Source organism: Hemitrygon akajei, chromosome 9 (assembly GCF_048418815.1).
Source record: "Hemitrygon akajei chromosome 9, sHemAka1.3, whole genome shotgun sequence".
NCBI lineage: Eukaryota > Metazoa > Chordata > Chondrichthyes > Myliobatiformes > Dasyatidae > Hemitrygon > Hemitrygon akajei.
The window spans coordinates 64,866,456-64,883,727 of NC_133132.1; the positions used below are offsets into that span (position 1 = coordinate 64,866,456).

The 17,272-nt window shown below is 40.6% G+C and overlaps 1 protein-coding gene across 1 annotated transcript in view; it reads left to right on the forward strand.

Moving 5' to 3' along the window:
• Positions 1-9,201: 9,201 nt before the first annotated feature.
• The window catches only part of LOC140733193 (inactive tyrosine-protein kinase 7-like), a 195,742-nt gene continuing 187,671 nt past the window's right edge, over positions 9,202-17,272 (forward strand). Inside the window, exon 1 of the mRNA XM_073056190.1 lies at positions 9,202-9,496. Within this exon, the coding sequence (XP_072912291.1) occupies positions 9,442-9,496 (55 nt within the window). The 5' untranslated portion in view covers positions 9,202-9,441. The remainder of the gene's footprint in view (positions 9,497-17,272) is intronic.

The following is a 17,272-nucleotide window of genomic DNA, read 5'->3' on the forward strand; positions in this document are numbered from 1 at the left end:
GAGAGGCAGAGGCAGTGTGAGCAAACCTCATGGCAAAAAAGGCTGCAGGATGGTTTGACCCCATTTCTCCAATTATAGCTCCCATTGTTCGCTGATTAAAGCGACAAGGGCGATTGAAACATCAAGGTGAGTGCAGAAGTTTGGAGATCATTTGGGTGCTCCAGTCCTCTGCAGTATCCCAGAGGATTCTGGGAGGCAGCGTGTGCAAACCTTGTAAGGGGCAGGCTGCAGGATGGGGCACAAGTTTATGTTTGGCTCCATTTCACTGATTAAAGCTTCCATTGTTCGCCAATTAAAGTGACAGCAGAGAAAAAGCATTGAAGTGAGTACAGGGTTTGGGCATCTGCTGCTGTAGCCAGGCCCAAAGAGTTTTGTCCAGGTTCTTTTCTGTGTTTTGGATTTGGACATTGGACTGTAGACTCTATTTTTCATTCTTATGGTTTTTATATTCTGAGTTTTTTGCCTGATCTTCTGATTTTTTTTGTGGAGGAGGGGATTGGGGGGGGGGGGGGTCAATATGCCTGATTCATTTTGCTCAGTTTTTGTGCGGGAGGTGGGATTTGGGGGTTGATGACCATGCTACCTTTGTTTACTTTTTCTTTTTTGGTTTCATGGCTACCAGGAGAACTTCAGAGTTGTATACTTTGACAATAAATGCATCTTTAAACCTTTGAACCTTTAAAGGCATTGAGCTCATCTGGAACTGAAGCCCTGTTTTTGCCTATGTTGCTTGATTTTATCTTGTAAGAGGAGATAGCATTCAAGCCCCGCTACAACCGTCAAGCACCTTTTGTTGATTCAAGTTTAGTTGGGAATTACCACTTTGCCTGTGAGATAGCTTTTGGGAGATCATACCTGGACCTCTTGTAACCTTCTTGATTACCAAACTTGAATGCCTCTGAGCTGGCCCTCAGCAGATGGTTCTCATGGTTCATCTAGCGCTTCTGGTCGTTGTCAAAAACTTGACCGTATACCTTATGTCTTAGACCTCATACCTTATCCACATACACCACATCCACCTCTCTACCTTCATGAATTTACTAATTGCTACAGTTACAGAGAAAATGCAGCACAGGTAAAGAAGAAAGTCATAATGTGATATCTATTGGCCAATTAGCCAAACATCTATTGTTAGAAAAATGTTAAAATTAATTATTAAGGAAATAATTACAGCACATTTGTAAAATCATATTCTAATCAAGCAGAGGGATGTCAGTTAAATTTATTGGAAATTTCTGAGAAATTCTTGAACAGAATTGATAAAGGGGAATCAGTATTTTTATTACATTTGGGCTTTCAACATGGAGTATCACAGAATATTAAGTCACAAGAAAAGAGCCCATTGTGTTGGAGGTAATGTAATGGATAGAGGATAGAGGATTGGCTAACAGGCGGGAAGAAATGATTTGCGATCAGAAGGTAATTTTCAGGTTGTAACCAATATTACAAAACAGGGATCAGTTTTTGGACCCCAACTGTTTACAATATATTTTAAGGAGGAATTACAATAGCTAAAAATGGGTGGGAAAGCAAGTTACATGGTGGATACAAACAATTTACAAATATATACTGACAGACGAAGTTTGGGGGGGTGGGTAAAATTTTGGTAGATGTAGTATAACGCAGGGAAGTGTGTGAAGTTGTTTATTTGGAAGGCATAACTGAAATATGAAATATTAATAAATGAAGGAAAACTGTAGAAAGTCAAAGCACCAAGGGATTTAGAGGTACTTGTGCATAAAACGCTGAACCCTACACTCAGTGGCCACCTTATTAGGTACACCTGTTCATTAATGTGAAATATCTAATCAGCCAATCATGTAGCGGCAACTCAATGCATAAAAGCATGCAGGCACGGTCAAGAGGTTCAGTTGTTGTTCAGACCAAACATCAGAATGGGGAAGAAATGTGATCTAAATGACTTTGACCATGGAATAGTTGTTAGTGCCAGATGGGATGGCTTGAGTATCTCAGAAACTACTCATCTGGAATTTTCATGTGCAACAATTTTTTGAGTTTACAGAGAATAGTGTGAAAGACAAAAAGCATCCAGTGAGCTCCAGTTCTGTGGGTGAAAATGCCTTGTTAATGAGAGAGGTCAGAAGAGAATGGCCAGCCTGGTTCAAGCTGACAGAAAGGTGACAGTAACTCAAATAACCACGTGTTACAACAGTGGTGTGCGAAGAGCATTTCTGAATGCACAACATATTAAATCTTAAACTGGATGGGCTAAAACAGTGGAAGAATATGAACAAACACTCAGTGTCCATCTTATTAAGTACAGGAAGCCACTGAGTGTACCTTTGAAATACAGCTAGTTATCATGAAAGATGATGGAATTTAGCCCTAATTTCAGTAGGACTGTTGTAGAAAAACATGGGCATCTGAATGCAACCACTCAAGGCACTAGTGAAAACACATCTCAAAATCAGAATTACTATCACTGACTTATATCAGAATCAGAATCAGGTTTATTATCACTGGCATGTGACTTGAAATTTGTTAACTTAGCAGCAGCAATCCAATGGAATACATAATCTAGCAAAGAAAAAAAATAGTAATAATAAATACACAAGTGAATCAATTACGCATGATGAATAGATTTTAAAAAACGTGCAAAAGCAAAAATACTGTATGCTTAAAGTGAAGTAGTGTCCAAAGATTCAATGTCCATTTAGGAATCAGATGGCAGAGGGGAAGCAGCTGTTCCTGAATCACTGAGTGTGTGCCTACAGGCTTCTGTACCTCCTACCTGATGTTAACAGTGAGAAAAGGGCGTGTCCTGGGTGCTGGAGGTCTTTTATGCTGCCTTTCTGAGACACCGAAGAACATCCCTAAAGATTTACAACCTTCTGCAGCTTCTTTCAGTCCTGTGCAGTAGCCCCTCCATACCAGACAGTGATGCAGTCTGTCAGAATGCTCTCCACGGTACAACTATAGAAGTTTTTGAGTGTATTTGTTGACATGCCAAATCTCTTCACACTCCTAATAAAGTATAGCCACTGTCTTGCCTTCTTTATAACTGCATCGATATGTTGCGACCAGGTTAGATCCTCAGAGATCTTGCTGCCCAGGAACTTGTAGCTGCTCACTCTCTCCACTTCTGATCCCCCTATGAGGATTGGTATGTGTTCCTTCGTCTTACCCTTCCTGAAGTCCACAATCAGCTCTTTTGTCTTTCTGATGTTGAGTGCCAGGTTGTTGCTGCAGCACCACTCCACTAGTTCACATATCTCACTCCTGTACGCCCTCTCGTACCCACCTGATTTATAGATGGTATTTGAGATATGCCTAGCCACACAGTCATGTGTATATAGAGAGTAGAACAGTGGGCTAAGCACACACACCTGAGGTGTGCCATTGTTGATCGTCAGCAAGGAGGATATGTTTTCACCAATCTGCATAGATTGTGGTTTTCTGGTTAGGAAGTCGAGGATCCAATTGTAGAGGGAGGTTCAGAGGCCCAGGTTCTGTAACTTCTCAATCAGGATTGTGCGAATGATGGTATTAAATGCTGAGCTATAGTCGATGAACAGCATCCTGACATAGGTAACACGAGTTAATCTGCAGATGCTGGAAATAAATAAAAACACAAAATGCTGGCAGAACTCAGCAGGCCAGACAGCATCTATGGGAGGAGGTAGTGACGATGTTTCGGGCTGAAACCCTTCATCAGAAACCCTCATTTTGTGTTTTTATCCTGACATAGGTGTTTGTGTTATCCAGGTGGTCCAAAGCCGTGCGGAGAGCCATTGAAATTGCATCTGCTGTTGACCTATTGTGGTGATAGGCAAATTGCAATGGGTCCAGGTCCTTGCTGAGGAGGGAGTTCAGTCTTGACATGACCAACCTCTCAAAGCATTTCATCACTCTCGGTGATGGTCATTAAGGCAGTCCACATTATTCTTCTTACGCACTAGTACAACTGTTGCCTTTTTGAAGCAAGTGGGAACTTCCGCCCGTAGCAGTGAGAGGTTGATGTTAAATTTGTTGTATTGGAGCAGTGGTACAGTGCAAATACATAAAAATGACCATAAATTACAATATAACTACAAAGTGCATAAAAAGGAATAACAAGGTAGTGTTTATGGACAATTCAGAAATCTGTTATTCAAGGGGAAGAAACTGTTCCTAAATTGTTGAGTGTTGTTCTTCAGTCTCCTATACCTCCTGTCATAGTAATGGGAAGAGGGCATGTCCCAGATGGTGAGGGTCCTTAATGATGGATGCCACCTTCTTGAGGCACTGCCTCCCGAAAGATGTCCTTGATGGTGGGGAATGTTGTGCCCATGATGCAATTGACTGAGTCTACAACCCTCTGCAGCCTCTTGCAATCCTGTGCATTGGAGCCTTCATACCGGCTGTAATACAGCCAATCACAATGCTCTCCACCATATATCTAAAGAACTTTGTTTGAGTCTCTGGAGATATACCAAATCTCTTCAAACTTTGAACAAAGTAGAGTCACTGGTTTACCTATTTCATGATTGCATCTATGTGTTGGATCCCGATTAGATCCTTCAAGGTGATGAGACCCAAGAACTTGAAGCTACCTACCCATTCCACTGCTGACCAATCAATGAAGACTGGTGTGTGTTCTCCTGATTTGCCCTTCCTAAAGTCCACAATCAGTTCTTTGGTCTTGTTAATGTTGAATGTGTGGTTGTTGTTGCAACACTATTCAACCAGCCAAACTATCTCACTACTGTACACCTCCTTGTTGTCATCTGAGATTTTACCAATAACAGTGGAGTATTATCTAGACTATTGTAACCGGGTGACCAGTGAATGCTATTCATTATTGTTAAAAAGTGTACTCAGACATTCATCTTTGGGTAATGCGAGAGTGGTTGTCTGTGCCTTAAAGTGGAGATGGTGACGTCATTACACACTTGCGGGATAGCAGGGAGACCATTTTGCTTTCTGCTGCAGGAGCTGGTGGGGCTTTGGGATCAAGTTCCCCCAGAGGTGCTAGGCATGGTGAGGAAAGGTGAGCATTAATTTACAATATCCATGTGAATTGTATATGCTTGTTGGCGAATCGGGAATATCGGTAATTTGACATGTTTTACATGTGGACACTTTAGATTTTCATGAGTAAAGGTCTCAACGCTGGATAGCATGGCTTGCAAAGTTCCTTACCAGCCAAGCAGGTCAGTCTTTTGCTGAAGAACTCACCCAACTGGTTCTATTATCAGATGAGGTAATAACAGGGGCAGTGACAGACTGCATTCACACTCTTTAGCTTTGATATTATATGGATGAAGTCTCATCTGTGGCACTCTGACTATACTTTTCACCTTTAGTTACTCTTGCAGACTAAGATCTGAGTCTATGAATCAAAATGATGCAACCACTTTGTTCTTAATGAAATACAAACATATTCCTGTAAAGGATTAACTAATTGTCTTTAGTGGCTCCAGAAAGTAAGAAAGCAACAGCTAATGTATATTTCATTATCCTAAAATATATTCTTTACCCTGAGCAGTTGAGAAATTTTTATAGCGCTAACTTGATGAAAAGCAAAAGAAGAAAATCTTTATCACCACCAGATCATGAAGTTCTCTATATACTTAGAATTAGTTAACCGGCCTCACTCAGGAACCTGAGAGGGTGGTAATATAATTAATGTTTCTATGCGTGCAGTCAAATTACCATCTACACACTTGGGTGTCTCAATACCATTTATTTATTAAATTACCATTTGTGACCATAATTTGCTTAGCCAACATTTACTGCCACAATCACAGTAAGCTGTGACTCATCCATTGTAAATGCCAGTTAATTGTTGTGAATTTGTGGAGTAATACAAACAATACTGGATAATCAAGGCAGATTTCTGTCCACGAAGGACATAAGTGAACCAAAATGATATTTGTTCAGCTACCTCATAATCAATATTGCCTTCATTACATTTTTAATGTAAGGCAAAATTTAAGTTCATTAGTTGACATGGTGGTATTTCAATCTTGCCTCTAAATCAATAGTTCAAGACATGTATACCAAGTAGTTAGTAACTTAAATACCATGCCAATTACAGCAGGAATTCTCAGTCAGTGACTCTCAATTCAATCATGTTAAACTCAGCAGTGTGCTACTTACTATGGAGGTGCATCTCTGATATTAGGATGTCCTTCTTAGAATCAGCAGCCCAATGTGAGAATCATGCCAATCCTGCACCTTAGCAAATCAATGTTATAAAGCACACCTTTAGACGTGATGCTGGTTAGACAACAAACTAGTTGCCCAGTGCTTCGATGGTATCATTAGATCTCAGATGGATAACTGAAATGCACTTGGATCATTTACTGATCTCACCAATCACCTGCCACATTGTATTCCTTCTCCTCCCCCTTTCATTCCAGTATTGATGAAGGGTCTTGGCCCAAAAAATTCAACTGCTTATTCCCCTCTATAGATGCTGCCTGTCTTGCTGAGTTGCTCCAGCATTTTGTGTATATCACTCAAGATTTCCAGCACTTGCAGAACCTCGTGTTTACTCCTGTGAAAAATTTACCCCACAAATCCCCTTTGAACCTATTCTTCCTCACTTTAAACCTATGTCTTCTAGTTTAAGATACTCGTACCATGGGAAGCAGGTTAAAAAGTCTGGAATGCCTAGAAGACATGCAAATTTACAAGGGACTTTGCTGTGCAGGAAGAAGGTATGTTAAAAGGCTGGTAACAAATGTTCTTAACTTTTTCTTGCATGATATTCCAAGCTCAAACAAGATTAACAGTGTGGGGATCCTCTCCAGCAAATATGTCTTTAGGACTGTAAGCATAGGGGAAAGGGGATGATGCATTCTCGGTGTGTACCCGTTGCTGCTGTGGGTTGTGTCGATCTCAAGTCTTCATTTAAAAGCTGCTATTAAAAGGGTGAGGGCATCACTAATGTTATTTCAATTGCCTCCTCCTTTTCATTTTATCTCTGTCTCCCTGGTGGAGAGATATACCTCCCAAACCTGTTCATCCAAAGAATATAATGGCAGAAAATGAGAATGATCAGAGATCATGATGGGGATGTTGAGCTAAACATTAAACAAAAATTCCATTTATTCTTTTCTGTTGCCTTTTTTAGTCTAGAAGTCCAACATGACTGGAATGACTCCATTTTGTTGACACCAATATCAAGACCTACCTCATGCTCCTTTACCTGCTGGAAAGTTTTCAACAGAGGGCAGCATAGTTACTTCCAGTGGCCCTGATTTAGTGGGCAAGCCCTAAAGAACTGGATGGAGTACTGATGTTAATCAGCACACAAATCTATTCTTAAATATACAGTTTTGAAGCAACAAAATTTTCACCAGGATCTCATTGAATGCGGAGACCCAGTTGTACTGCCATTACACAGACGCGAGTTAAATGCGCGGTGTAATGCAGTAGTGCCATTCGCGAACACATGAATTTCGAGGCTACTCATTTCTAAGGGATAGACTCATTTCGTAATAAAGATTAATAATTAGTGGTAAGAAATTCATAGGAGTCGAAGGTGATATTGAACGAAATGAAACGAGAATTGTAAAACAACAGATCTGCTGGAGGGTCTCAGTGGGTGAAACACTGAAAATCCCTTTCCTGCATAGATGCTGCTCGGCCTGTTGAGTTCCTCCAACAGATTGTTTATTGCTCCAGATTCCAGCAACTTCAGTCTCCAGATACACCATCTTAATGGATCTTGGAAGCAGATTCAAATTAACTTATAAAGAGAACTGAATAAATTATTGAACAGGAAAAATATAAGTCATTCAGAATGAGAAGTCTTGAGTGACTCGATGATTCTCAAACTTTAATATACTCAAATGGTCAAATAGCCTCCTTCAGTATTACAATAACTTACTAAAGGAATATTTTGAAAGGGTCCCATAATGGCGCCTAGTTATGGCCGTTGTATTGCAAGATAGCTGCAAGATAACAATTCTTTTCTTGTTGTTTCTCCTTACTTGCGTTTATTTTCAATGGCTTGCTTTAATATGGGAGACTGTATACGGTATGCACTCCGAAATCCTTACTCCTCGCAGACATCCACGAAACTGGGGGGGGGGGGGGGGGAACAAAGAATGAATGACAAAAAACACTAACAACCTCTGTTAACAGCCAGCTGAATATACAGAGAAATCAAGAATTTGATCGTTGCACTAAGTCGGAGTTCTAAGCAGTTTCTAAGCTCTAATTTCGTCATCTTTTGGTGTATATCTACATTGAAGGTAATGGAATAAAATAAACGATTTCCCAACACCAAATTATTCTTACGCTTAATGGGTGGGTACATAATATCCACAACAATCCATGTAGGTAATGGATAAACTGACCATCTACTATGCTAGTGGACCATATAATTCACGCATCAATATTCAAATTCGCCGGCTGTGTATATGTTTCGTTCAGTTTCGGTGAGCCTGCTGAGAAGTGAATGCTCAGCTCATGTCTCTAACGCAGGGGTTCCCAATCTTTTTTATGCCATGGACCCCTACCATTAACCGAGGGGTCCGTGATCCAGGTTGGGAACTCATGTTCTAACGCAAGATAAATGATCACTCTGATCGCTATCCTGGCTCACAGATAAGAAAAATAGGTGAACAATGATGGGGAGGTCTGCAGCCTAACTTCAATACCGAGATTGGCGAAAAAAAAGAGCATGATCAAGCATTCTGATGATGAGGTTAACTGATTGAAAATGGGACCAGAGTCAACTCAGTCCGTTTCTGTTGCTTTCTCGGGCTGGAAAGTGGAGCGACTGCGCTTTACTGGCCTCAAGGTAAACCGCTGCTGTTATTTCAAAGGTCCAAACTATCTGCAACCGTTATCAATTACTTCGTCGCTGGGGTTCTAACAGGACCAGCCCGAGGGGCAGGAATGACTGAGTTCCCTTTTCAGGATTCCAGTCAGGAACGGCTCCTCGCGAGACAAATGAACTGATTCCTGTCATTACTTGGGATCTCGAGTGGGTGCAATGACTTTTGCATGATGGACAACCTGCCGACAATTATTAATGTAGTATTTTGTTGAAATATTCATTAGCTCAGCAGCGTTCACCGTTCCCTCTCAGGCACACAAAGCGCTCTTTTACCGTGGGCAAGACAACTTCGCCCGACCGGAAGTGGTGGGCCCGCCCCGTTGTATTTCCATTGGTTGGGGGTTCCAGACTCTGCCCTTCTCGCTACGGAATGCCAGGTGGTGATTGGGCCAGGCGACGATCAAACACAGGCGGAGACGGCTGTTTCCGGTGAGCAGGTTCGGCGGTGGTAGTTTGATTTCGTCCCCTGCTCGCGCTGCTCTCGCGTGCCCGGGCTGTCGGCTGGACGCGCGAGCGATGCCCAGGTTGGGCCAGACGGCCGCTCACTGAAAGCGCCCCGCTCGCAGTTCCCGCTGCCACCGCCGCCTTCTTTTCCCACTCCTCCCGACTAAACCTTTCTCCCCCTCCCCTCTGCTGTGGCTTCGATGGCGAAGAGGATGTCGGCTGTGGCTGTTTGGGCCGCCGCCCTCTTGGTACAAGGTAAGCGGGGAAAACTCGACCCCCACCCCCCAAGTCAAGGCGGCCGGTACTGCGCTGATTCGTTCGGATCCTGGGGAGGGGGTCGATCCCGTTTGGGGAGGGAGAGCCTGTTAAATGATACAGCAGTAACTCGGCACCCTTGTACTTGGCGGGAGCAAATTTCTGTTGCAAGTCAAATCCGTGCTGGCATCGAAGGTGAACTTGCCGGTACGTCTCATTGGGAAACATTTTGCTCAAAGAGCGTTCGATGTTTTTTTCAGTGTAACTTATTCTGGGCAAAGATGTCAGCGGAGCTTGTGAGTTTGCAACAATGCATGTAGTGTGAACATGTGTGTTTAAGAGCCTCTGCCGTAACCCCAGTAACAATGAGGGAGGAGAAAACAGCGACCGCCTATCTTTCTATTTAGGTATTTTCGATGCAGTTTTTGTGGGATAAATCTGAAGTTGAAAGTTGTTAAAAACACTTAAAAAAACGAGAGTCTGACCCGCGCGCTGTTATTACTGCAGTAATTGCACCCAGATGTTATAAATTGGGGTCTGAAAATCTAATCTTTCGGACGTGCGGCTTTGGTATTCTGATGGTGCTGTGGCAGAATTCATTTACTGTGACCTGCACTTGATTGGATGTTAGGAGGCGCAGAATCGGGATTATTTTCTAAATTTTGAAAATTTTGCATGGTCCGCGTGTGGGGGCAGGGGTACGGACGATCAGATCCAGTTATAAAATTGTCACACTCCGGTTCGCAATAATGTTCGATTTCTTGATTCCAGTTTGAGGGTACCGTGCCGGTGGAGGGAAAACGAACCATTAGCATAGAGTATGTTCTGATTCCGTTTTTTAAAAGCGTTCGATCGATATTCTATATTTCAAGTGCTCTTCCTAACTATTTAAAAGTTGAGAGTACTGTACCTGCCGTCGCCACCCCCACAGGAAGTATGCTTGAGATTTCAGCCACCCTCTGGGTGGGAAAACGTCTTCAAATCCTCTTCAAACTTGGTACTCCGTCGACCCACGCTATAAAATCGTAAACGGCTCTGCAAAGGTTCTCACTTCCTACTCCTATTTACGCCCTCAGTTCCTGTGCTTTAAAGAAAAGATTATATAAAAGTAGTCTATCCTTACCTGACCTTTTCAACCAGCTTGACCAGATGGGCCAACTTTCAATGAATAAGTAAAATTATAGTGCAGTCCATTCAGTCCGTTAATTTTATTTCCTTTCTAAGTGGATTTTTTTCATCATTTCCGCGTGTTTGAATATTACCCATTTGCTAGAAGCCATCAGGCTGAAGAAAAAGTATTATTAGTGATCTTCTCTAACGTAGGATATTCCTGTTTTCCATCTGTGGCAACAGTTTCCAAAAATGTGGCATCAATTTTGCAAAGATTTAGCCCAGAGCAGTCGTCTCCAATGTGCATCTCCAGTCCTTAGCCACACTTTCCATGGCAGCTGCTTTAAATGGAACCAGATTGATCCAATCTATGTTATAGACCTTGTCATATTGTTCACTAAATGTTTCTAACATTTTTCTATTTTCATTTATTCATGAATTTGGTTTAGGATCTTGGATCAATGATTCATTATAACCTATTTCCAACTCTATAAACATGTATCAACACCTTGCCCACCATGTCATCTGAAGTTGATTATCTGAAAGTTACTCATGAAGCTACCGTAATTTCATTCTAAATTAAGTTTATCCAAGAGGGTTCTCCCATAGCTCAAGAATGCAGCTCTCCACCACCTTGGCAACTTGGGGTTGGGTCATCCTGTGAAGCTCGTGTACTTTGAATATATTTTTTTAAAAAGTCTGTATCCTACCCTAACACCAAGTTCAGTTGATCTTTCAACTCCTGCCTTTGCTGACTTGCATTGGCAAAGCAAAAGATGAGGTGCTTGAAATTCTGAAATAAGTACAAAAGAAAGGTGTATTATTACGTTAGGCAGTATTTATGGCAAGATTGAAAAGAAATGTGCTTTAGGTTGTAGAGTAAAGAGAACAAAGACAGTGTCTGGGCTAGAGTAGAATGACTTCATGACACGAGTGCTGGTGATGTAATTAAGGGCAGTTGCTTACATCTGGAGAAGGAGAAAAAAGGCTGTAACTGAGATGAAAAAGAAAACCCACTATTTTTGGAAATCTGAAATACCATGGTCGGCATCTGTTAAAGAAAAAATCTTCAAAGAGAAACTAAAATTTGATTTTGAGAGATTGTTGGAGGATGACAAATTATCAATAGAGTTATAAAGCATGGAAATGCTCTTTGGCCAAGTCATTAATGCAGCTTGGCTGCCAATCTGAACTAGTCCCATTTTGGCTGCATTTGGTCTATATCCTTCTAATTGTTTTGCACCTAGGAACCTGTACATGTGTCTTTTAAATAGATAGATAGATACTTTATTCATCCCCATGGGGAAATTCAACTTTTTTCCAATGTCCCATACACTTGTTGTAGCAAAACTAATAACATACAATACTTAACTCAGTAAAAAATATGATATGCATCTAAATCACTATCTCAAAAAGCATTAATAATAGCTTTTAAAAAAGTTCTTAAGTCCTGGCGGTTGAATTGTAAAGCCTAATGACATTGGGGAGTATTGACCTCTTCATCCTGTCTGAGGAGCATTGCATCGATAGTAACCTGTCGCTGAAACTGCTTCTCTGTCTCTGGATGGTGCTATGTAGAGGATGTTCAGAGTTATCTAAAATTGACCGTAGCCTACTCAGCGCCCTTCGCTCAGCTACCGATGTTAAACTCTCGAGTACTTTGCCCACGACAGAGCCCGCCTTCCTTACCAGCTTATTAAGACGTGAGGCGTCCCTCTTCTTAATGCTTCCTCCCCAACACGCCACCACAAAGAAGAGGGCGCTCTCCACAACTGACCTATAGAACATCTTCAGCATCTCACTACAGACATTGAATGACGCCAACCTTCTAAGGAAGTACAGTCGACTCTGTGCCTTCCTGCACAAGGCATCTGTGTTGGCAATTGTTCCCACTTCTGCAGCTTCTTCTATCAAATCGTACCACATTCCTGTAGGTAAAAACTTGCCCCTCATGTTCCCTTCAAATCTTTCCCACCTTAAAGGTGTGCCCTTTAGTTGTAGACTTTCTGTGTCCCTCATGATTTGATAAACCTCTATAAGGTCATGCCTGAAAGTTTGCCGAAACACCTCCATCACCCTGTTTAACTGTGGTGCTGCTTTCTGGGAAATGTGCAGTATGTAATGTAATGCCACTGATAAATGGGGGAAGGAAAAATGGAATTTTTTGGCCTATTAGCCCAGCATCAATAATGAAAAGAGAAAATACTGGAAATTAATCAATAGATAAAGTAGCATCTATATAAAGGGAAACAGACTGTTCTGATAAAGGATTTTGTGATTCACACTGAGTCATTGGGAAAACATTGGATTACATTCATAAAAAGGTGGTAGTAGGACAGTTAAAATTGTAAACCTATCAAATAGTCAATGTGGATTTATCAAAGAAAAATGGGACAAAGTAGAGATGTACACTGTGTGTTAGTTGACACAATTTGGGACCAGTACATTTTGGCCCAATTAAGTTACTGCCCCAATTAGCTGAAGTTTCATGGAAATAGTTAAAAAGGTATAAAAAAGACAAATGGCTGTAAGTAAAAAAAAATTATGATTTGAATGAAATACAGAACAAATTAGAATACTCCCAATACTACCATGCTATTATAAAACTATTAGTTCCTAATATATATTAACAATGGAATTCATCCAGGGTATGCTGGCGTGTGCTTTTGATTGACTGTAAATGAACAAAATCAGCGCAGACACCGAGTGCAGATAATGGACAGCCTGCATACAGTGCTGTCAACAATCGCATCCTCCAAATCTTCATTTCCATTGTAAGGTTCAAGATGATTATCAATACCTTCAAATTTTTGGTAGTTCCTAACTTGATTTCACTGCTGTTTCTGGCATCTGCAAGCCTGAATGCTTGAAACCGCAGAGAGCAAAACGTTTCTGAATTGTCTTACTGCTTATTTCTCACCAACTATCAGTGCCAAAATCACTGCTTTTTGAACACATTCATGCAATGGATGCTATTGAAAAGCTGTTTGCTCTAAGCACAGTTTAGTGTCTAATGGCCACAATAGTGCACACACCTGATGCTAGTTCAAAATTGTTTGGTAATAGCCTCCTGTCCCAATTAAGTGGAATAGTGTCCCAAATAAATGAAGGGAACCCCGGGTATTTTCTAGATTAGTTTTTATTCTTTAAGAGTTGCTCAAATAACCAGAATCTGCTGTAATTGGATTTCTACAAAGCATTCATTAAGTTGCAATCTTAAAAAAAAAGATTTAAAAAATGAGAGGTTTAGATAATATATCGGCACAGTTAAGTGACTAATTAACAAAAAAAAGTTTGGATAAATAGTTTTTGTTTGATTTGCCGTCAGTAAATAGTGTGGTCTCAATGATTGAAGTGTGTCGGCCCGAATTATCATCTGTACTCTTTTTCATAGATCCTGCCTGGCCTGTTGAGCTCCTACAGCATTTTGTTTGTGTTGCTTGGGTTTCCAGCACGTGCAGATTTTTTTTCTTGTTTGTGGTTGGGTCTCAATGATTGTTACTGTATAGCCTTTAAGTAATTTGCAATCTGCTAATTACTTGGTTGAAAGGACTGGCTGTACTATGATTAAAATGTGCTGATGATAAAATTGAATTGGCAATTGTGAACGTAACTCAGTCCATCACACAAACCGGCCTCCCCTCCATGGACTTTGTCTACAATTATTGCTATTTGGGAAAGCAGCCAACAAAGACCCCTTGGTACATGTGACTATAATAAGCCAATACTCAAAACAAACTAGGAGGTGACAACTCCCAAAGAAATATAAATAGATTACATCTGCCAACTTCTTTCAAACTCATTTAATGTAGAAAAAACCTATAGTGACTTTAAATAGAGGGAGATCTGGGGGGTTTTGCTGCATGTCAGCAAAAACACTGACAAAGTTCTATAGATGCACAGTGGAGAGTATTCTAACATTGTGTCATTGCCTGGTGTTGAAATACCAATGCCCAGGGCAGAAAAGACTTCAGAAATTGCTTGATACAGCTCAGATTAGCAAGACCACTGAGTACCAGGAGAGCTGCTACAAGAAAGCAGCATCAACTATCAAAGGTCTATGCCCTCTTCTAGCTATTACCACAGGGCAGGAGGTACAAAATCCTTTGGTCCTGTGTCATCCTGTTTTGGAACAGTTATCAGGGTCCTGACCTGGCATGGCTAACTTCATTCACCACAACTCTGTACTTATTCAATAACCTACAATTTTCAAGGACTCTTAACTCATGTTCTCAGTATTATTTTTATTTACACAGTTTGTCTTTTACACATTGGCTGTTTGTCAATCCTTAAGTTTTTCATAAAATTCTATTGTATTTTTTTTGTAAATGCCTCCAAGAAAATGAATCTCAAGGTAATGTGTATATGTATTTTAATAATAAACTTGCTTTGAACTTTGAAAGGAGAGTCACAGCTTTGGGAAAAGGAAAGTAGAAAGGGAGAATCATCAAGTGAGAAATGCAGTGAGACTTAAAGGATTAATTGATGTGGGTCTCTGTCGGACTGAGGTGGGGAAAATTAAGAAATATTAAAGAATGAAAGGAAGGCAGTGGATTCCGGTTAGTTGGGTCATTGATTAATTGGGACAACTCTTAAAGAACAAAAACTAATGGAGGAACCATGATTTGCTTTGCTTCACAATGCTTAATTGGAACAGCTGGCTGTTGTCAGACAATGTCTAACTATCATCAGATGTGTGCACTTGCGTGGCCATTAGGCACTGTGCCATGCTAACAGCGAACAGTTTTTAGATAGTGCCAGTTGTGTGTGTTTGTGTTCAAAAAGTAGTGATTTATGTTACTGATATTTGGTGAGAAATAAATAAGTGGTAGGACCATTCAGAAATGAAATTGGAGGTATTGACAATCATCTTGAATGTAATAATGAAAATGAAGATTTGGGAGAGGCTGTTGTCGGTGTCGAAGGCAGCTCATTATCTAGACGAGGTGTCTGCTCTGATTTTGTTCATTTAGTCAATCAAAAGAACTCTGCAGCAAACTGGATGAATTCCTCAAACTATTAGGAACTAATACAGTTTTATAGCGCTGTAGTAGTATTGGTCTGTATTTCATTTAAACAATATTTTGTTACTAACTAAAATGGTAATTTTGGTAATTTTATACTTTATGTATTTCTATGAAACTTCAGCTAATTGGAGCAGTAATTGAAATTGGGCCAAAATGTACTGTCCCGATATGTCCCAATTAACTGGAATCCACTGTATTTTGTTGTATAAAGGATGTAGAAAACCATCTTTGTAATAAAGAATCCCAAGATCTACAGTGAATAATGAACTTGGAAGAAATTAATGCTTGTTTTAAAGGAAAAAATATAATGGAGAAAAAATTGCGAACTGAAAAACATTTAAATTCTCTGTTTCTTGTAGTCCTGGATTAATACAGGATGCAACAGCCAAGTGTACTCAGCAAGTCTGTGAAATGGTGCTGCAGTAATGACAGCTTTTGTTTGGAGCTATGTCGAATGTTTCTCCTCTGAACCCTATTGCAAAATATAGTTTCTTTGTTCACAAGTTGTGTGTGGTTAAAGTACAGTCATACTTTTGCTGTAGCTGGCCACAGAGACTTAAAATTTATATCTTAATGTGGGAACTGGATTATGGTTTCAGTTCATTTTAGTGCATTTAGAAATTGCCCTTGAGTGCATTCAGTGGGTTGCTCACGGATAAAAATGGCTCTGGGGACTTTCAGAAGAATTGGATCTTGTATTTTGGAGCTTAGTATGATGGTTGCTGCTTGCTCACATGTCTGCTGAAGGAATAGTGCTCTACTCTCTCTACACCCAAGACTGTGTGTCTAGGCACATCTCAAATACCGTTTATAAATTTTGCTGATGACGCAACTATTGTTGACAAAACTTCAGATGGTGATAAGGAGATATACAGGAGTAAGGAAGATTAGCTAGTTGAGTGGTGTCGCAGTAACAGCCTTGCACTCAATGTCAGTAAGACCAAGGAATTGACTGTGGACTTCAGGAAGGGGAAGTCGAGGGAATGCACCAGTTCTCATTGAGGGATCAGCACTGGAAAGGGTGAGCAGTGTCAAGTTCCTGGGTGTCAGCACTGAAGATCTCTCCTGGGCCCAACATATTGATGTAATTACCAATGAGGCATGATAGTGGGTATTAGGAGTTTGAGGAGACTTGGTATGTCACCAAAGACTCAAATTTCTATAGGTGTACCTTGGAGAGCCTTCTAACTGGTATGGAAAGGCCACTGCACAGGATTGGAAAAAGTTGCAGAAAGTTGTTAAACTCAGCCAATTCTATCAAAGGAACCAACCTTCCCTGCATTGAAGACATCTTCAAAAGGCAATGCCTCAAAAAGACAGCATCCATCATTCAGGACCATCATCACCCAGGGCATGCCCCCTTCTCATTGCTACCATCAAGGAGGAGGTACAGGAACCTGAGGACACGCGTTCATTGTTTCAGGAACAGCTTCAACACCACCATCAGATTTCTGAATGGACATTGAACCTATGTATACTACCTCACTTTTTCCCTCTTTTTTTGCTATTTCTTTGCACTAATTTAATATTCATATACTAATTTTAGTTTTTTATTATGTATTGCACTGTATTGCTACTCTAAAATAACAAATTTTACAACATGTATCAATGGTATTAAACCTGATACTGAAAATTACAT